Source organism: Phoca vitulina, unplaced genomic scaffold, assembly GCF_004348235.1.
Source record: "Phoca vitulina isolate PV1807 unplaced genomic scaffold, GSC_HSeal_1.0 scaffold26, whole genome shotgun sequence".
Lineage (NCBI taxonomy): Eukaryota > Metazoa > Chordata > Mammalia > Carnivora > Phocidae > Phoca > Phoca vitulina.
Window position 1 is genome coordinate 4,240,291 of NW_022589729.1, and position 22,161 is coordinate 4,262,451.

The 22,161-nt window shown below is 39.9% G+C and overlaps 1 protein-coding gene across 3 annotated transcripts in view; it reads left to right on the forward strand.

The window, feature by feature from the left end:
* Positions 1–2,500: 2,500 nt before the first annotated feature.
* Positions 2,501–22,161, forward strand: part of TAF1A (TATA-box binding protein associated factor, RNA polymerase I subunit A) — a 37,202-nt gene continuing 17,541 nt past the window's right edge. Inside the window, exons 1-4 of one of the 3 annotated variants that reach the window (XM_032422358.1) lie at positions 2,501–2,642; positions 3,834–3,966; positions 7,909–8,078; positions 18,543–18,656. In XM_032422358.1, the coding sequence (XP_032278249.1) occupies positions 3,846–3,966; positions 7,909–8,078; positions 18,543–18,656 (405 nt within the window). In that variant the 5' untranslated portion in view covers positions 2,501–2,642; positions 3,834–3,845. The remainder of the gene's footprint in view (positions 2,643–3,833; positions 3,967–7,908; positions 8,079–18,542; positions 18,657–22,161) is intronic. The other 2 variants (XM_032422357.1, XM_032422355.1) reach the window with 2 other exon arrangements.

Below are 22,161 nucleotides of genomic sequence, written 5' to 3' on the forward strand. Positions count from 1 at the left end.
ATCTGATGCTGATATTAAACACTTTAGGAGTGAGTTTGAAAGGATCTGCCAAGGGGAGGTGAAACCAGAGCAAATGATGATAATGAGAGATGTGTCCATTGCAAAATCAGAATATACGCCAAGTGAAAAGACAGTTTCAAAGGTCCAAGATTTCCAAGAAGACAAGGAACTCTTCAGATACTGCACTCTCCCTGAGATTCTGAAATATGTGGAGTGCTTCACTGGACCCAATATTATGGCCATGCATACAATGCTGATAAACAAACCTCCAATTCTGGTAAAGGGCTCTTATTTGTTATGGAGAAGCCCCCCCCCCCCAAAAAAAAGAGGAAAAGAAAAAAAAAATTTAAGGTGTTCTAACTATACCCGTGTGTATAACTGTTAAACTTTGATAAATAAATATATGTGTCCTTTAAAAAAAAAAAGGAATGTCAGTGTATAAGTGAAACTTTTAAAAGTTATCTGCCCCTCCCCTCTCTCACACACACACTCCTGCTCTCTCTCTCTAAAATAAATAAATATATCTTTTTTAAAAAGATTCATTCTTAACTTTCTTTTATCTACAGTTACCTCAAGTTGTCTGAGAATGTTAAAGTAAATAAAAGATTTCTTCTCCACTTTTGTGAGAGAATAGATTTGTAGTTTTACAAAATCAGTTCTGGGTTGGTTTGAGTGAAATTATACCTTGTGAAATTCAAGAAAGGAAACCTCTTTTAGACGGAGCTGGGAGGCCAGAAAGGGGAGCTCTCAGGCCCCACTGCAACCCTTTGCAGACCCAAAAGGAAGAGATGATCTTGCATTCCCAATAGGAAGAAACCTACTTCACTATCCCAGTGGGAAAAAGGATTTTCTCCTTGCCCAGTAAAGGCCCAGCCAATGAAAAACTGTCACAACTCAGCCAATGAAAAGCTACTACACTTCAAAGCCCCAGTTTACTCCAATGGACTTCTTGTTTATAACAGCTCCTCCCAACTCTCCCCTTTCCTATATAGAAGAGTGGTACTCTCCTTTGTTCTCTGGACTTGTCTATGGCTTTTGCTATAGCTCTTTTGTCCCAAATTGCAATTCCTGAATAAACACAATTGCTGGTAAAATAATAAGCTCTTTTACTTTCAAGGTCAACAACCTCATGGCAAAGGAGAAATGTAGCCAGATGAAGTCTCTAGAATAGAATATGGCCCTGTTATTTCGTTTGTGCGATCATCATTCAGATCAGCCTTGCTGTAGCGCACAGGCTTGAGTGAGGCAAATGGGTCACAACACAAGGAACAGCCATAGGAACTTTTCTTTCTTTCTTTCCTTTTTTTTTTTTTAAGTAATCTGTATGCCCAAGATGGGGCTCAAACTCACCACCCTAAGATCAAGAGTTGAATGCTCTACCAGCTGAGCCAGCCAAGCACTCCCGGAGCTTTCTTGCAAGCCCATAGTTCCTGCATGGTGTTCATGAGGAAAACGCAGAATCAAGTATTTCTGGCATTTTAAGGAATTCCTGTAGAAATTCTTACTACATTCTTTAATCAATTCTACAATACTCTCATTCTGTTCAAATGGTTCACTTTCAGTGTGGGGGAAACCCAAAGATTCCTGTGGGAGCCTATGCCATTATTTGTGCAGCCTTAGGTATGAACAAAATCTTTGTAATGACTTTAAAGCTACCTCATTTTAACTTTTACTCCTTGGTCCTAGTTTTGTTCTCTGATGCAATGGAAAAATGGTCTGACCCTTCTTTAACAGACCAAACCTCCAAATTGCGGAGATACATATTGTGTTCCCGTGAGTCTCTGCTTATTCAGAGTCATCTTCTCCAGAACTCCTCAACTTTCCCTCATTTCATTTTTTTTTTTAGATTTTATTTATTTATTTATTTGACAGAGAGAGACACAGCGAGAGAGGGGGTGCCGAAGGCAGGTGCTTAACGATTGAGCCACCCAGGCGCCCCCCTCATTTCACATTCAATCACCTTACTTTTGACCCCTCTTTCATGTAAGTCCATCAATGTTCCTCATGAAAAGTGACCCCAGATTTGTCCCCAGAGCCATCTCTGCTGTGAGGGAAAAACACATTCTTGCCCAATTTTTTTGGGGGGAGTGGGGATGTCTCCTTAAATTCAAAGCTAAAACTTTAATCAAAGAGAAAAAAGATTTCGAGGAAGCAATTATGAGGTTAAGCAGATTTATCTTTGTCAGGACCACCAGCCACGCCTCTGAGGCTCGCCCAGTGCGCCCTTGAGCCAAGCAAAAATTTTAAGGTTTTGGTACAGTGAATTACTAGGGTAAAGTGACATTCTGCTTTTTTGACTGCTCACCTCATCCAGCCACCATCCCCTCGTCCCAGCCACCAGTTGCATTTAAAGTCTCGCATTTTCCACTAGGACAGACCAAGGCGTAAAACTAGGACTAACCCAAAAGGAGGGCAGCGGCCCGCCGCCACTTCCGGGGTCGAGCGGTGGATGGCGACGCCTCCGCCGCGGAAGGAGGAGTTAGGGGCGGAGCCGCGTCTGCGTGCCGCCTGAAAGCGCAGGCGGACTTTGCGCATGCTCGCACGAAGGCGTCTCTAACTCCGCTTCCGGTGGCGCTTCGCTCACGCTGTTCTCTAGTCGGGAGGCTGCGTTTAGAGTCGCAGAAAGGTTGGGTGTTGGGCAGGTAAGTGCCGCTTCTCCTGTTCATCAATCATTGCCAGCGTTCGAAGTAGAACTTGAAGGGCTGTGCTAGGATTCACCCATGTTCTGCTGATATTTTCTCCTGATGTTCTGAAACCTTTATTTCTGGGAAAGAGGCGGAAGGGGTGGGAAGCTATGGTGGTTACCGTGGCAACTGCATAGCACCGACTTAGTTTTTGAGAATTTGGGGAGGGAGAGCTTCTTCTATAAGGGCTCTTTAAATTGTGCGTCGGATGCAGATTTAGGTGTTAACTTCAAACCCATGCTCCTAAACCACAGCATTTGATTTTAAAAGGTGTACTCTGGCTATAACGTGGAATAGCAGAATTTGAGGCGGGTTAACTAGTTGGAAAGCTAATTCAGTGATGGAGACAGTTTGAAGATGTCCTGAACTAGGGTAGTGGTGTAGGACTGCGGAGAACAGGGAAAATTGGAGAAATTCCAGCAGGTAGTATCAGCAGGACCTAATGATTGACTGGATATGGGGAAAGAGGGACAAGGGCCCTGAGCATCTTGAGGATTAAGTCCACACTTATCTGGGTATATGGCTCTCTTTCTAGATTCTTTTCCCGTCATCAGTTCTGTCTTCCGACCCCCTACTCCACGCAGACCCAAAACTCTATTCATGCCGACTAGTTTGATGTTCTAGTTCCTAGAATATTGTCTTCACCTTTCTTATGACGTTGCGTCAGGTTATATAATTTAATTAAGTCCCTCAGTTTTTTCAACATAAAAATGGAAGAAAATAATAGTATTTTCCTCAGGATTTTTATAAGGATTAAATGAGATAATTTATATGCTTGGTGTATAGAAAGGGACCAATATATATTTACTATTGCTCCTATTATTGTGCTTGTATTGCCTTATTATTATGTGTCATTTTGTTGTTTCTTCCTCTAGACTTGAGTTGTGTTTTTTTTTTTAATTAAGGAGCATTATCTTATCTATCTTTATATGTTATTGTAACATAGGAGTAAAGATTAAAAAATTTTTTTGAATGGATCATTTATTTTGGCTGCTGCTGACATAATTTTATTTCTTACTTTAAAGGAGCTACCTGATAGAATTGATTTTAATGATCGGATGTTATTTACTAGATAAAAAGATGGCAGTTTTTCTGTATAACTAAGAAGACTGTGAGATAAGATGTACAGAAAGTAACTGATACTCTCAGTTTGAAACAGGTATGAGTGATTTCAGTGAAGAATTGATAAGGTCCAAGACAGAGGATGACCAGGAGGAATCATGTGTATTCTCTGGTACAGGAATGTCTTTTCCTTGGCTCCAAAAGCATATAGGGACTGTGGGTAAGTAAAATAATGACCCAGCCATTTTAACTTTAATGCAAGGAGATGATAGGATTCAATATGGATACAGAGTGAATAACCAAGCTGATTTATTCAGTTTTCAAAATGGGACTATATGAGGGTTTTTGAGGCTGTAAGCAAAAAAATCATAAAAAAGAATAGGTCTTTTTTGCTACTTTTCGTTTGAACTAATAACAGTCTGTATTGTGGTAGATACACTTCTTTTTTCCTCTAGCAATACTTACTAGGCACTTATATGCCTAGCATTGGCTAAATATTGGGGATACATAGGTGAAGAAAATGTGGCCATTGAGGAGTACATATGTAGGAAGTGTTTTTAAGAAGTTTCTGTTGAGGGTGCCTGGGTGGTGCAGTCAGTTAAGCGTCTGCCTTCGGCTCAGGTCATGATCCTAGGGTCCTGGGATTGAGTCCCTCAGAGGGCTCCTTGCTCAGCAGGAAGCCTGCTTCTCCCTCTGCTTGCCGCTCCCCCTGTTTGTGCTCTCTCTCTGACAAATAAATAAATAAAATCTTAAAAAAAAAGTTATTTATATTGAATTGCATTGAAATTATTCCTTTTTTTTTTTTTTAAGATTTTATTTATTTATCTGACAGAGGGAGAGAGAGAGCACAAGTAGGCAGACAGGCAGGCAGAGGGAGAGGGAGAAGCAGGCTCTCTGCTGAGCACAGAGCCCGATGCGGGGCTCAATCCCAGGATGCTGGGATCATGACCCAAGCCGAAAGCAGACGCTTAACCGACTGAGCCACCCAGGCGCCCCGCATTGAAATTATTCCTAATAGAATTGATCTGTAATAGATTTCAAAAAAAGAGTATTTTCCCCATATACATATAAATATAAGCAAATAAATATAAGCAAGAATTTCTGTGGGATATATTTCCTGTAAGAATATATAAAAGAAGTAGTTATCTGTAAATGGGCATGTTGGATGGTGTAGTTCTGGGAATATATTAGAACTGACGCTTATTGCCTTCAAATACATCTCTCTTAACCTAGCCATCTTTCCCCTTGACTGAGATTCTTTGGCTCCTAGAACTTGCTCCTATTTCTTTATCTTTTAGTCTAAATATTATCTCATTTAATCATCTCAGAAATTAATCCTCAAATCCATGTGCTGGGCGTTTTAGAGATGAGGGAAATGAATTTCAAAGAAATTAAACTCTAAGGGTTGGTATTAGGAGTTAAACCCAGGTCTGTCGGATCTCAAAGCTTATACTTCCAATAACTGAAATATATTTTTAAAAATGAGATAATAATATGTGAAGTGCCTAGCACAGAGCCTCATGCATAGCAAGTGTTGCAAAAATAAGTTTCTTTCCTCTCATTTTATTTTTGCTAACGAATGCACATGGTTTAAACATGGTTTGAATGGATGGCAGTTCAGAGGGAGTGCTATTTCCCCCCATTGTAGGGAACTAGTAACTAAAGTTCCTGCTAGCTAAGACATGCTTGGGCAAGTTTCTGTCATCAGTGTTCTATAGAGAGCTTGTTCAGTCTGAAAGCAGGTAGGTATAAGACCAGAATTTACATGCTTACAAATGTTTCATAAGTTATGGATAGCCTGTTAAACCCACAATACTTCATGTCTGCAATGAGAAAATAATTTCAGGTAATATTGACATTGTAGTAATAAATAACCATAATAGGAAAACAAAATTGCCTAGCAATTTTTTTTTTTTCCTAGTCGATATCTTTCAGGGTTCTGAAGGGTATACCCCCTAGAATAAAAACTTTGAAGGCAGGGGCCAATCTGGATTAAAACTATATGTTGAGTACCTAAAATAGTACTTGGCTCAAAATAGTGCTCAAAAAATATTTGTTGAGGGTGCCTGGGTGGCTCAGTCAGTTAAGTGTCTGCCTTCGGCTCAGGTCATGATTCCAGGGTCCTGGGATCGAGTCCCGCATTGGGCTCCCTGCTCAGAGGGGAGCCTGCTTCTCCCTCTGCTACTCCCCTGCTTGTGCTCGCTCGCTCTCTCTGTCAAATAAATAAGTAAAATCTTAAAAAATATATATATTTGTTGACTGACAAGTTTCCACATTCTTTCAAGGGCATTAGAGATGGGTTGATGGCACTGGTTCTTTATTTTACCTCATTCCATGTCAAAATTTCTTTTCCTAGGCAATTATTTTTGAAAGTGTATCAGCAACAAATAAGATGATCTTTTGCTCATAAAAGAATGAAGTGAGAGATATTCCTGAGGTAACTAGGCTAAGTTGGAAGACAGAAGGGGAATTTTACAAGGATTTAAGGACAGTAGTCTGAAGTCCAATTTCCAGTCTGCGCGGTGAAAACTTGAGATAGGTGGGAGCTTGGCCTGAGGTCAGTCCTCCTTTATGTGAATAAATGAGGTGTTAGAGAAGAGGTGTTTCGTCAGTTTTCCAGACAACCTCCCTGGTGTTGCTGCTGGTCCTGGGCAGCTTGTTGTAAATCTTGCTAAATGCAGCTTCTTATTCAGAGAGCTGGGGGGGGGGGGGGTGGGCATAGTATTCTGCATTCCTGATAAGATCTGCAGTGATCCTAAAGGCTTTTGTTTCCAGGACCATACTGAATAGCAAGGTTCAGGATCCCCAGGTGATCTGTACGTATTTTTTAGTTTTACTTTGAGAAGACTAGTGTAGAGCAGTAGTCTTCAAACTTGTTTTGCTCACTTTCCCTTTTTTGTTGTTTTTTTTTTAATTATGTATTGCCTTACATGGTTTTAAGATGCCTTCTAAAAATTGTATTGGAAGTTTAATAGTTGCAAAAGATATAATTCCAACATAGGTTGGCATTTTTAAATGAAATTAGTTTATTACTTTTACAGATATATCCAGTGGAATCTAAATAGCATAGGAATGTGATATGCCTTTCATCATCCATTTAAAAATATTTATGAAAAAGATCTTAATTGATGGAGACTTTATACTGTTATTTTCCTTTCATACTTTTATCTTTGCAATAAAACTGTATCTACATTCAGTTATTTTTTTGTTAATATTCTGAAAGGCTTTATTAAAATTCTGTCTGGAGTGAGACATCATAATTAACAGTTGTACACAGCTGATGAAAATAACATAAGTATTAAAAGTTGTGTTAAAATTTAATTAAAAGTAAATTTTTATTCTTTAATAAAATAAATAAGGTTATCACTTTTTCAACTTATTTGCTACATCTGTGAAGGAATGTTATATATTTCCAGAATGAGAAAAGATTTAGCTTCAGTTCTGTTTTGTTTTCATTGTGATGTAATTTTGAGAAACCTTAGTTGTATAAGTAAGTAGATGACACTGGATAGAGTTTAATTATAGCAGTGTATCAGGTTTTTGAATTCTTGAGTCACTCATGAAGAAACTGCATAGTGATCTATTATAAAGAATTATTAGGTCCTTCCACACTTTTTTTTTTAAAGATTTATTTATTGAGAGAGAGAGAGCGTGTGTAAGCTGCGGTAGGGGGAAGGAGAGAGAGAGAGAGAATCCCAAGCCGACTCCCCACTGAGCGCAGAGCTGGACATGGAAGCGTTTGTTTCAAGTGAAGCTAGCTTTGATATTGGGATGGGCTGGGTTAAGTAATAACTACGCCTGGGTGGCTCAGTGGGTTAAGTGGCTCAGTGGGTTAAGCAAATGCCTTTGGCCCAGGTCATGATCTTGGGGTCCAGGGATTGATCCCTGCATTGGAGCCCTGCACCCTTGGGCTCCCTGCTCAGCGGGGAGCCTGCTTCTTCCTCTCCCCCTGCCCTTCATGCCCTGCTCCTATGCGTGCTCTCTCCTCCTGCATGTTCTCTCTCTCTCTCTTTCTCTCTGTGAAATAAATAAATTAAATCTTTGGGGGAGAAAAAAGACTACTGGAAAGAACTCTAAAAAAAAAAAAGTGCTTATCAGAAATCAGTTTTTTAAACTTGAATTTCGATCACTATGGGTAAAGATTCTTCTCTTTAATCTATAGCAACTGGAGGGAAAAAGGAGAAGGATTTTGCTCAGACAACAAATGCTTGTTTGAGTTTTATCCAAGAAGCACTGCTGAAGCACCGGTGGCAGCAGGCTGCCGAATTCATGCACAGTTACTTCCAGATCTTGGAAGATTCGGATAGCCACAAGAGGCAGGCCGCGCCCGAGGTAAGTGGCAGGCGAGTCTGCTGGAGGCCATCACAGATAGAGGAGTGTTTCTGCCTGTGGAGCTGGATCCACCCTAAAGAGCTTTTGCAGAATCTCAAAGTGATTTTCTAAAAGCTACTAAAAGTAGTTTTGGGTGGAGAGTTTGTATTGGGACGTTGTTTCTCGCACTTCTTTTTACTTATTAGGATTTTGAAGGAAACTCAAAATAGTTTGAATTCTTGGATTCCCCACTATTCTTCCTTCCTTCCTGCTTTCCTTCCAATAATTCTTCCTTTTTTCTCCATGTCATTATTTTCCCCTCTCTATAGGATGTTTCCTATCCTATAAACATGTTATTTCTTCCATCTTAAAATCGTCTCTTGACCCCCACTTCCTCCACAGGTGTGTCCCAGTTTTCCACTTCCGCTTTCAGCAAAAGTCCTTGAAAGAGTGTGTATACTCGTTCTCTCTAAACCCTCTCCAGTTAAGCTCCCCCGACCGCCAGCATTACCATTTCTTCCAGATTACTTTGTCAAGGTCAACGGTGCCCAGTTCTCAGTGCTCGTATAACTTGCTCTGTCAGCAGGATTTGAGACAGTAGCTCACTGCCTCCTGTGTGATAAACTGTCTTCATCTGGCTTCCGGGACACTACAGTCTCTCCGTTTTCTCTCGCCTCACTGGCCTTCCGCAGCCTCCTTCTGTGAAAGCTCCTCTTCTCCCTGGCCTCTTGACTTGGCAGTTCCCCAGAACTCAGTCCTTAGTCCTCGTCTTTATCTGAACTCACTCCTGATGAGCCCATTCAGTTTCATGGCCTTAAATTTCGTCTCTATAATGGATGATTCCCATTTGTATATCTGTGGCCCTGACATCGCTTCTCATCCGCGTTCCTGTATCCAGCTGTCTGTTCCACATCACCGCTCGGGTATCTAACAGCCCTCTTGCACTAACATATCTAAAATGGATCTTCTAGGGCGCCTGGGTGGCTCAGTCGGTAAGGGTCTGCCTTCGGCTCAGGTCACGATCCCAGGGTCCTGGGATCGAGTCCCGCATTGGGCTCCCTGCTCAGCGGGGAGCCTGCTTCTCCCTCTCTCTCTGCCTGCTTGTGATCTTTCTTGTGATCTTTCTCTCTCTGTCAAATAAGTAAATAAAATCTTAAAAAAAAAAAATAAAAAAATAAAATGGATCTTCTGATCTTTACCATCAAACCTAATTGTCCTCATCTCAGGTGACGGTTATTTTTTTATTTTTTTATCTTTATTTTTATTTTATTTTATTTCTTATTTTTAAAAATTTTTTAAAATTTTATTATGTTATGTTAATCACCATACATTACATCATTAGTTTTTGATGTAGCGTTCCATGATTCATTGTTTGCTTATAACACCCAGTGCTAAGCACCTGGGTGGCTCAGTCAGTTGGGAAGCTGCCTTTGGCTCAGGTCATGATCCTGGGGTCCTGGGATCAAGCCCCGCATCCGGCTCTCTGCTCAGCGGAGAGCCTGCTTGTCCCTCACCCTCTCCCTGCCACTCTGCCTACTTGTGCTCTCTCGCTTTCTCTATCAAATGAATAAATAAAATCTTTAAAAAAAAAAAAAATAGGGCGCCTGGGTGGCTCAGTCGCTAAGCATCTGCCTTCGGCTCAGGTCGTGATCCCAGGGTGCTGGGATCGAGCCCTGCATCGGGGCCCTGCTCGGCGGGAAGTCTGCTTCTCCCTCTTCCACTCCCTCTGTTTGTGTTCCCTCTCTCACTGTGTCTCTCTCTGTCAAATAAGTAAATAAAATCTTAAAAAAAAAAAAAAATAACACCCAGTGCTCTTCAATACGTGCCCTCTTTAATACCCATCACCAGGCTAACCCATCCCCCACCCCCCTCCCCTCTAGAACCCTCAGTTTGTTTCTCAGAGTCCATAGTCTCTCATGGTTCGTCTCCCCCTATGATTCCCCCCCTTCATTTTACTCTTCTTACTATCTTCTTTTTTTTTTTTAACATATAATTTATTATTTGTTTCAGAGGTACAGGTCTGTGATTCAACAGTCTTACACAATTCACAGCACTCACCATAGCACATACCCTCCCCAATGTCTGTCACCCAGCCACCCCATCCCTCCCACCCCCCACCACTCCAGCAACCCTCAGTTTGTTTCCTGAGATTAAGAATTCCTCATATCAGTGAGATCATATGATAACATGTCTTTCTCTGATTGACTTATTTTGCTCAGCATAATACCCTACAGTTCCATCCATGTCATTGCAAATGGCAAGATTTCATTCTTTTTGATGGCTGCATAATATTCCATTTTGTATATACACCACATCTTCTTTATCCATTCATCTGTCGATGGACATCTTGGCTCTTTCCATAGTTTGGCTTTTGTGGACATTGCTGCTATAAACATCGGGGTGCATGTACCCCTTTGGATCCCTACATTTGTATCTTTGGGGTAAATACCCAGTAGTGCAATTGCGGGGTCGTATGGTAGCTCTATTTTCAACTTTTTGAGGAACCTCCATACTGTTTTCCAGAGTGGCTGCACCAGCTTGCATTCCCACCAACAGTGTAGGAGGGTTCTGCTTTCTCCACATCCCCGCCATCATCTGTCATTTCCTGACTTGTTAATTTTAGCCATTCTGACTGGTGTGAGGTGGTATCTCATTGCGGTTTTGATTTATATTTCCCTGATGCCGAGAGATGTTGAGCACTTTTTCATGTGTCTGTTGGCCATTTGTATGTCTTCTTTGGAAAAATGTCTGTTCATGTCTTCTGCCCATTTCTTGGTTGGATTATTTGTTCTTTGGGTGTTGAGTTTGTTAAGTTCTTTTTTTTTTTTTTTTTTTTTTTAAGATTTTATTTATTTATTTGAGAGAGAGAGAATGAGAGAGACAGCACATGAGAGGGGGGAGGGTCAAAGGGAGAAGCAGACTCCCCACCGAGCAGGGAGCCCGATGTGGGACTGGATCCAGGGACTCCAGGGTCATGACCTGAGCCGAAGGCAGTCGCTTAACCAACTGAGCCACCCAGGCGCCCTTGTTAAGTTCTTTATAGATTTTGGATACTAGCCCTTTATCTGGTATGTCATTTGCAAATATCTTCTCCCATTCTGTTGGTTGTCTTTTGGTTTTGTTGACTGTTTCCTTTGCTGTGTAAAAGCTTTTTATCTTGATGAAGTTCCAGTAGTTCATTTTTGCCCTTACTTCCCTTGCCTTTGGCGATGTTTCTAGGAGGAAGTTGCTGCGGCTGAGGTCGAAGAGGTTGCTGCCTGTGTTCTCCTTTAGGATTTTGATGGACTCCTGTCTCACATTTAGGTCTTTCAATCATTTTGAGTCTGTTTTTGTGTGTGGTGTAAGGAAATGGTCCAGTTTCATTCTTCTGCATGTGGCTGTCCAATTTTCCCAACACCATTTGTTGAAGAGACTGTCTTTTTTCCATTGGACATTCTTTCCTGCTTTGTCAAAGGTTAGTTGACCGTAGAGTTGAGGGTCCATTTCTGGGCTCTATTCTGTTCCATTGATCTATGTGTCTGTTTTTGTACCAGTACCATCCTGTCTTGATGATTACAGCTTTGTAATAGAGCTTGAAGTCTGGAATTGTGATGCCGCCAGCTTTGCTTTTCTTTTTCAACATTCCTCTGGCTATTCGAGGTCTTTTCTGGTTCCACACAAATTTTAGGATTATTTGTTCCATTTCTTTGAAAAAAGTGGATGGTATTTTGATGGGGATTGCATTGAATGTGTAGATTGCTCTAGGTAGCATTGACATCTTCACAATATTTGTTCTTCCAATCCATGAGCATGGAACGTTTTTCCATTTCTTTGTGTCTTCCTCAATTTCTTTCGTGAGTATTTTATAGTTTCCTGAGTACAAATTGCCTCTTTGGTTAGATTTATTCCCAGGTATCTTATGGTTTTGGGTGCAATTGTAAATGGGATCAACTCCTTAATTTCTCTTTCTTGTGTCTTGTTGTTGGTGTATAGGAATGCCACTGATTTCTGTGCATTGATTTTATATCCTGCCACTTGACTGAATTCCTGTATGAGTTCTAGCAGTTTTGGGGTGAAGTCTTTTGGGTTTTCCACGTGAAGTATCATATCATCTGCAAACAGTGAGAGTTTGACTTCTTCTTTGTTGATTTGGATGCTTTTTATTTCTTTTTGTTGTCTGATTGCTGAGGCTAGGACTTCTAATACTATGTTGAATAGTAGTGGTGATAGTGGACATCCCTGCTGTGTTCCTGACCTTAGGGGAACAGCTCTCAGTTTTTCCCTATTGAGAATGATATTCGCTGTGGGTTTTTCATAGATGGCTTTTATGATATTGAGGTACGTACCCTCTATCACTATACTCTGAAGGGTTTTAATCAAGGAAGGATGCTGTACTTTTTCAAATGCTTTTTGTGCATCTATTGAGAGGATCATATGGTTCTTGTTCTTTATTTTATTAATGTATCACATTGATTAATTTGCGGATGTTGAACCAACCTTGCAGCCCAGGGATAAAGCCCACTTGGTCGTGGTGAATAATCCTTTTAATGTACTGTTGGATCCTGTTGGCTAGTATTTTGGTGAGAATTTTTGCATCCATGTTCATCAGGGATATTGGTCTGTAATTCTCCTTTTTGATGGGGTCTTTGGTTTTGGGATCAAGGGAATGGTGGCCTCATAAAATGAGTTGGGAAGTTTTCTTTCCATTTCTGTTTTTTGGAGCAGTTTCAGAAGAATAGGTATTAATTCTTCTTGAAATGTTTGGTAGAATTCCCCTGGGAAGCCATCTGGCCCTGCGGTCTTCTTTGTTGGGAGATTTTTGATGACTGCTTCAATTTCCTTAGTGGTTATATGTCTGTTCAGGTTTTCTGTTTCTTCCTGGTTCAGTTTTGGTAGTTGATACATCTCTAGGAATGCATCCATTTTTTCCAGATTATTGAATTTGCTGGCATATAGTTGCTCATAATATGTTCTTATAATTATTTGTATTTCTTTGGTGTTGGTTGATTGCTCCTCTTTCATTCATGATTTTATTTATTTGGATCATTTCTCTTTTCTTTTTAGTAAGTCTGGCCAGGGGTTTATCAATCTTATTAATTCTTTCAAAGAACCAGCTCCTAGTTTCGTTGATCTGTTCTACTGTTCTTTTGGTTTCTATTTCATTGATTTCTGCTCTGATCTTTATTATTTCTCTTCTCCTGCTGGGTTTAGGCTTTATTTGCTGTTTTTTCTCCAGCTCCTTTAGGTGTAGTATTTGAGACCTTTCTTGTTTCTTGAGAATGGCTTGTATTGCTATATACTTTCTTCTTAGCACAGCCTTTGCTGCATCCCAAAGATTTTGAACAGTTGGGTTTTCATTTTCATTGGTTTCCATGAATTTTTTGAATTCTTCTTTAATTCCCTGGTTGACCCATTCATTCTTTAGTAGGATGCTCTTTAGCCTCCATGTATTTGAGTTCTTTCCGACTTTCCTCTTGTGATTGAGTTCTAGTTTCAAAGCACTGTGGTCCAAAAATATGCAGGGAATGATCCCAGTCTTTTGGTACCGGTTGAGACCTGATTTGTGAGCTAGGATGTGATCTATTCTGGAGAATGTTCCATGGGCACTAGAGAAGAATGTGTATTCTGTTGCTTTGGGATGGAATGTTCTGAATATATCTGTGAAGTCCATTTAGTCCAGTGTGTCATTTAAAGTCTTTATTTCCTTATTGATCTTTTGCTTAGATGATCTGTCCATTTCAGTGAGGGGGTTGTTAAAGTCCCCCACTGTTACTGTATTGTTGTCTATATTTCTTTGATTTTGTTATTAATTGGCTTTTATAATTGGCTGCTCCCATGTTAGGGGCATAAATACTTACAATTGTTAGATCTTCTTGTTGGATAGACCCTTTAAGTAGGATATAGTGTCCTTCCTCATCTCTTATTACAGTCTTTGGTTTAAAATCTAATTTGTCTGATACAAGGATTGCCACCTCAGCTTTCTTTTGGTGTCCATTAGCATGGTAAATGGTTTTCCACCCCCTCACTTTCAGTCTGGGGGTGTCTTTGGGTCTAAAATGAGTCTCTTGCAGACAGCATATCGATGGGTCTTGTTTTTTAATCCAATCTGATAGCCTGTGTCTTTTGATTGGGGCATTTAGCCCATTTACATTCAGGGTAACTATTGAAAGATAGGAATTTAGTGCCATTGTATTGCCTGTAGGGTGACTGTTGCTGTATATTGTCTGTGTTCCTTTCTGGTCTATGTTACTTTTAGGCCCTCTCTTTGCTTAGAGGACCCCTTTCAATATTTCTTGTAGGGCTGGTTTCGTGTTTGCAAATTCCTTTAGTTTTTGTTTGTTCTGGAAGGTTTTTATCTCTCCTTCTATTTTCAGTGACAGAGTAGCTGGATATAGTGTTCTTGGCTGCATATTTTTTTCATTTAGTGCTCTAAATATATCCTGCCAATCCTTTCTGGCCTGCCAGGTCTCTGTGGATAGGTCTGTTGCCAATCTAATGTTTCTCCCATTGTAGGTTACAGATCTCTTCTCCCGAGCTGCTTTCAGGATTTTCTCTTTGTCTCTGAGACTTGTAAGTTTTACTGTTAGATGTTGGGGTGTTGACCTATTTTTATTGATTTTGAGATGGGTTCTCTGTGCCTCCTGGATTTTGATGCCTGTTTCCTTCCCCAAATTAGGGAAGTTCTCTGCTATAATTTGCTCCAATATACCTTCTGCCCCTCTCTCTCTTTCTTCTTCTTCTGGGATCCCAATTATTCTAATATTGTTTTGTCTTATCGTATTGCTTATCTCTCGAATTCTGCCCTCATGATCCAGTAGTTGTTTATCTCTCTTTTTCTCAGCTTCTTTATTTTCCATCATTTGGTCTTCTATATCACTGATTCTTTCTTCTGCCTCATTTATCCTAGCAGTTAGAGCCTCCATTTTTGATTGCACCTCATTAATAGACTTTTTGATTTCGACTTGGTTAGATTTTAGTTCTTTTATTTCTCCAGAAAGGGTTTCTCTAATATCTTTCTCTAATATCTTTTTTCAAGCCCAGCTAGTATCTTTATAATCGAGGTGACGGTTATTTTATTATCTAATCCCTGGGGCCAGACTCTGAAGTTCTCTTTCTTTCATAACCCGTGTCATGAAAAATTCCTTTTGGCTCTACATTCGAAAATCAGTCTGAGGGGCGCCTGGCTGGTTTGGTCAGTTAAGCATCTGACTTCGGCTCACGTCATGATCCTGGGGATCTGGGATTGAGCCACACGTTGGGCTCCCTGCTTGGCTTGTCCCTTTCCCTCTGCCCCCCCCCAACTCATGCACACACTCTCTCTCTCTCGCTTCTCTCTCAAATAAATCTTAAAAAAAAAAAATTCAGTCTGAACACCTCTTACCACCTGCATTGCTGCATGTTGATCCAAGCCACTGTCCCCTCACTTAGATGACTGTTTGCCCTCCTGCACCCCTAGTCTCTTTTCAACATAGTGACCAGGGTGATCCTTTAAAAAAATAGTTTTATAATTAACACACCGTACAGTTCACATATTTAAATTGTACAATTCAGTATTTTTGCACATATGCACAGAGATGTGCAGCCATTACCACAATCTAAATTTCAAACATTTTTGCTCCCCCGCCCCCAAAACAGCCTTGTGCCCACTTAAAGTCACTTGCTGTTCCACCCCTTCTCACCCCACTCCCCAGCCCCTGGCAACCACTAATCTACTTTCTATTACGGATATTCTATATAAGTGAATTTTATCATATATGGCCTTTGTGCATGACTTCTTTCCTCCACACATAATGTTTTCAAGTTTAGCCTTATTGCAGTATGTATTAGTACCTCATTCCTTTTTTTTTTTAATTTATTTCTGAGAGAGCGAGAGAGCACATGTGTGTGCAAGGGGGAGGGGCAAAGGGGGGAAGAAGAGAGACAAGCAGACTCCGTACTGAGCACAGAGCCCAATGCATGGCTCAACTTCATGACCCTGAGGTCATGACCTGAGCAGAAACCAGGGGTAGGAGGCTCAACTGACTGAGCCACCCAGGTGCCCGAGTACTTCATTCCTTTTTATTGCAAAGTAATATTTCATCACATTTTATGTATCACTACCTCAGTTGTTACACATTGGGTTGTTTGCCCTTTTTGGTTATTATGAATAATGCTGCTATGAACATTCATGTACGTGTTTTTGTTAGGGATGTTTGTTGAAATTTCTCTTGGGTATGTACCTAGAAGTGGAGGGCTGGGTCATATGGTAACTGTATTTAACCTCTTAAGGAACTACCAGATTGTTTTCCAAAGTGGCTGCACCCTATTACATTCCCACCAGCAATCTGTGAGGGTTCCGATTTTTCCACATCCTTGTCAACTTTTGTTATTGTCTGTCTTTCTGATTGTAGCTGTTCTAGTGGTTATGGAGTGGTATCTCATTGTGGTTTTGATTTGTATTTCCCCAGTGACTAAGGATGCAGCATGATCCTTTTAAAACACAAGTCAGATCATGTCACTTCTGTGCTGAAAGCTGTAATGACTTCCCATTTCACTCAGGGTAACAGCCAACGTCCTTATGATTGCCTGCAAGTTCTGTGTGGTCTGTTCACTCCCTTTCCCCATTTGACCTCTCTAACCTCATTTTCTATTACTCAGATACTTGTTTTGGTTTTTTCCTCCAACCTCACTAGCTCTTTGTTCTTGCTTGAATGGGCCATATGTACTTTTGCTTGATAGCCTTTGCCTTACTTGGAAAGATCTTTCTTCAGATATCACTGTGGTTATCCACTAAGTCTCATTTTCATTGAGGCCTACGGTGACTGTTTAAAATTGCAACTCCATACCACCCCCCTTCGCTTTCCAGCTGTCACTCCTGATCCCCTTTGCCTGGTCCATTCTTTTCCCATGATACTTGCAATTTAATTATTCTGTTTCTTGGTTATTGTCTGTCTCTCTATAATAGCATGTAAATTTCATGAGGGGAGGGATCTAGAACAGGGCCTGGCATATACTTTTATATTTGTTCAGTAAAATACAGTTTATCCATAAATAACTTCACATGAATAAGCATTGTACCATTTGATATTTAGTAGAGCCAAAAAAAAAAAATCTGAGTGAAGAATATTTAACTATTGGTTGAAAATTTAGTTTATGGACAAAGCTATGTGCATCTATAAAACACTGGACAAGTTATATGTTCTTTCTGTTCAAAATTTGTAAAATGAAGGATTTGAATCATTGGTTTTCAGACACTTGTCTGCCTCTTTTTTAGAGATTTTATTTATTTATTTGAGAGAGAGAAAGAGGGAGAGAGCACAAATGGGGGTCGGGGCAGAGGGAGAGGGAGAAGCAGACTCCCCACTGAGTGTGGAGTCCGACAGGGGGCTCCATCCTAGGACCCCGAGACCACGACCTGAGCCGAAGTCAGCCACTTAACCAACTGAGCCACCCAGGTGCCCCTGTCTGCCTCTTTTTGAATTAGCTAGGGCTTTTTGAAAATATAGATTCTTGGGACACCTTGGTGGCTCAGTTGGTTAAGCAACTGCCTTCGGCTCAGGTCATGATCCCAGGGTCTTGAGATGAGCTCTGCATCGGGCTCCCTGCTCAGCAGGGAGCCTGCTTCTCCCTCTGCCTCTGCCCCTCCCTCTGCTTGTGCTCTCTCATTTTCTCTCTCTCTGTCAAATAAATAAATAAAATCTTTAAAAAAATGAAATACTTTAAATTGGGGTGAGAGAAATAGGTTCAGTCCCATGAAAAAGAAAGGCTCCAAGTTCTGTCACCAAAGTTTTGGTGCTCTGGGGAGAAAATATATTAAAATTTGACTGTAGTTGAAAACAAATTTTAAGTTGGAGTTCTAAATACAGATTAAATATAGTTAAGAGTTATTGAGCTTGATGGATCTCAGGAAACATCTAGTCCATTGCTGTCATTTTGTGGATAATAAAGATTAGACAAGAACAGTGAAGAAGCCAGTGTTAATAGAAACCAAGTTTTCTGACTTTAATATATTTGCCCGTATACTAATTAAAAATTCTATCTTCAGTACGGATCTTAACTTCCTACCTTCTTTGTACTACAAACTTTAACATGGCACTAGTACAGCCATCTGGTATTTTCATTTAATGGATGGAAAAAACTTTATCGCATATGTTGTAATATTTAGTTTTACTGGGTGAAATGAGAAACACAAAATGTTGACAGTAGTGGTATCTAGGAAAATGAATTACAGGTTGTAAGAAAAAAAATAGCATTCTTAGAAATTTCTTAAGGCAAGGGTTTTACATTTTTTTTTTTTTTAAAGATTTTATTTATTTATTTGACAGATAGAGACACAGCGAGAGAGGGAACACAAGCAGGGGGAGCGGGAGAGGGAGAAGCAGGCTTCCTGCTGAGCAGGGAGCCCGATGCGGGGCTCGATCCCAGGACCCTGGGATCATGACTTGAGCCGAAGGCAGATGCTTAACAACTGAGCCACCCAGGCGCCCCAGGGTTTTACATTTTTATTAGTAATTTCTGTTTTGACAGATTATTTGGAAGCTCGGAAGTGAAATTCTGTTTTATCATCCCAAAAGCAATGTGGAGACTTTCAATACCTTTGCTGACAGGATGAAAAATATTGGTGTCATGAATTACTTAAAGGTGAGAATGCAGGTTTTGTGAATTTACATTTGCAGTGTTCATTTTTTAAAGAAATTGTTTGTCTCAGTAATAAGGTAGGTAATAACGTAAAAGGTATGGAAAAGGGTGGGACACCTGGATAGATAAAAGAGGCTGAAAGGAAGTTGTGTTGTGAAAACCATTTGCTTCTCCATTTCCTGCTACCTCCCTTGTTCTCTGAGACAAAATACCCTCTCTTTGTATATCTCTGGCTGCCAAAACCAGTCCTCGAGTGATGGCCCTTGTGCTTCTTTATGATGATGGGCCAAATTCTAACATTTTTGCTTAAGTCATTTCAGTCATTTGCTTAAGTCATTCTCTAGGAATTGGTGCTTTTGGGGAAAAAGGAAAGAGCTAAAACAAATTGGGAATTTGAATATGTGAAAATGGGTTTTTTCCCCAGCCTTATTAAGATAATAATCAACATATAACATTGTGTGAGTTTAAGGCATACAGTGTGATGATTTGATCCATGTATATATTGTGAAATCTTTACCACATAAGGTTAGTTAACACATCCTTCACCTCACATAGTACCGCTTTGTTGTTGCTATAGTGAGAACATTAAAGCTCTACTCTCATAGCAACTTTCAAGTATCCAATCCAGTGTTACTGATTATGGTTACCATCCTGTACATCGGATCCCTGGAACTTACTCATCTTCTCACTGAAAATTTGTGCCCTTTGACCTACATCCCCATTTCCTCCACCCCTCAGCCACCATTCTACTCTCTCTGAGTTTGATGGTTTTAGATTCCACAGGTAAGTGGTGAGATCATACAATATTTGTCTTTCTCTGACTTATTTCATTTAACATAATGCCCTCAGAGTCCATCCGTGTTAACCAAAATGGCAGGATTTCCTTATTTTTTTATTATTGAATAATCTTTCCATTGTACATATGTGTATATGTAGACATATATGACATTTTATGTATTCATCCATTAGATGGACACATAGCTGTTTCCAAGTCTTGGATATTGTGAATAATGCTGCAGTGAATGTGGGAGTATAGAAATCTCTAAGATAGTGACTTCATTTCCTTTGGATATAGACCCAGGAGTGGAATTGCTGGGTCATATGTAGTTCTCCTTTTAGTTTTTTGCCATAGTGGCTGTATTTATATTCTCATCAACAGGGTACACGGTTCCATTTTCTCCACATCTTAGCCAGCATTTGTTATCTCTTGTTTTGATAATAGCCATTCTGATAAATGCGAGATGGTCGCTCATTCTGTTTTTGATTTGCATTTCTCTAATGGCTGGTGATGTGGAACACCTTTTTATGTACTTGTTGGCCAATTGTGTGTCTTTGGAGAAATGTCTATTCATGTCTTCTGACCATTTTTGTAATTGGATGTTTTAAAAAATACATATTTTTTAGTTTTATTTATTTAAGTAATCTCTACACCCAGCGTGGGCCTCAAACTCACAACCCTGAGATCAAGAGTTGCATGCTCCAATGACTGAGCCAGCCAGGTACTCCTGGGTTTTTTTGCTATGGAATTGTATGAGTTCTTTATTTATTTTGGATATTAATCCCATATCAGATATCTGACTTGCAAATATTTTCCCCCATTCCATAGACTACCTTTTCATTTTGTTGATTGTTTCTCTTGCTATACAGAAGCCTTTTAGGTTAATATCGTCCCATTTGTTGATTTTTGCTTTTGTTGCTTGTGCTTTTGGTGTCATATTAAAAAAATCATTGCCAAGACCAATGTCAAGGACCTTTTTTCCTATGTTTTCTTCTTGGAGTTTTATGGTTTCATGTCTTAACATTTAAGTCTTTAATTCATTTTGGGTTAGTTTTTGTGAGTAATGTAAGATAGAGGACCAATTTCATTATTTTGAGAATATCCAATTTTCCCAGCACCTTTTATTGAAGAGACTGTTTTTTCTCTCTTGAATATTCTTGGCTTCCTAGTCAAATGTTAAGTTGACCATAGATGTGTGGTTTTATTTCTGGGCTTTTGATTCTGTTCCATTGATCTATGTGTCTGTTTTTATGCCAGCACCATACTGCTTTAATTACTATAGCTTTATAATATAGTTTGAATCAGGAAGTGTGATGCCTCCAGTTTTGTTCTTTCTCAGGATGGCTTTGGCTATTTGGGGTCTTTTGTGGTTCCATACAAATTTTAGGATTGTTTTTTTCTGTTTTTGTGAAAAATGCCACTGGAATGTTGACAGGATTACATTGACTTTATAGATGGCTTTGGGTAGTATGGACATTTTAGCAATATTAACTCTCTAATCCATTCGTAAAAATGTGTTAATATTCCTAATGTGTAGGTGGAACTTCCTCTCCAGGTGTTTTATTTATTTATTTGTTTGTTTATTTGTTTGTTTGATAGAGAGAGAGAGAGAGAGAGACAGCGAGAGAGGGAACACAAGCAGGGGGAGTGGGAGAGGAAGAAGCAGGCTTCCCACTGAGCAGGGAGCCCGATGTAGGGCTCGATCCCAGGACCCTGGGACCATGACCTGAGCCGAAGGCAGATGCTTAACGACTAAGCCACCCAGGCGCCCCTCTCCAGGTGTTTTTTTATTAAAGTCTCATCCAAAAACATTGAGATGTTTCCAGAATGTTAGGTATCTCCCTCTCTGTGGTATATATTTGACTGAAAGAGGAGTTTTTCAATAAGTTTTAAAATGCTTTGCTTTTTAATTTTTTTTCAATATCTCTAAATAAAGTTATTGAAACACAGCCACACCCATTCATTTCATTGTCACAGCTGCTGCTTTCATCGTGACAGATGACAGAGTTGAGTAGTTGTGACAGAGACCATATGGCCTGCAAAACTAAAATATTTACTCTGTGGTTCTTTTTTTGTTTTGTTTTTAAAGATTTTATTTATTTATTTGACAGATAGAGACACAGCGAGAGAGGGAACACAAGCAGGGGGAGTGGGAGAGGGAGAAGCAGGCTTCCCGCAGAGCAGGGAGCCCGATGTAGGGCTCGATCCCAGGACCCTGGGATCATGACCTGAGCTGAAGGCAGACGCTTAACGACTGAGCCACCCAGGCGCCCCTGTTTTGATTTTTCCTTTTTTTCTAATTTTTTTGTCGTGGTAAAATATATATAACATAAAATACGTTATTTTAACCAGTGTAAGTGTACAATTCAGTGGCATTAATAACATTCACAGTGTTGTGCAACCATCACCAGCATTTCCAAAACTTTTCATCATCCCAAATTTAAGCTCTTTACCCATTAAGCAATTACTCCCCATTCCATCTTCCCAGCCCCTGGTAACCTAATCTATTCTCTGTTCTATGAATTTACCTATTCTAGATATTTTATGTAGGTGGAGTCCCATGGTATTAAGATCCATTGTGTCTAGCTTATTTCACTTATAATGTTTTCAAGATATATTTATATCGTGGCATGTATTAGAACTTTTTATGGCTTTTTATGACTCATTAGTATTCTGTGGTATGTACCTATCACATTTTGTTTACGCATCTGTTGTTGGGTTGTTTCCACC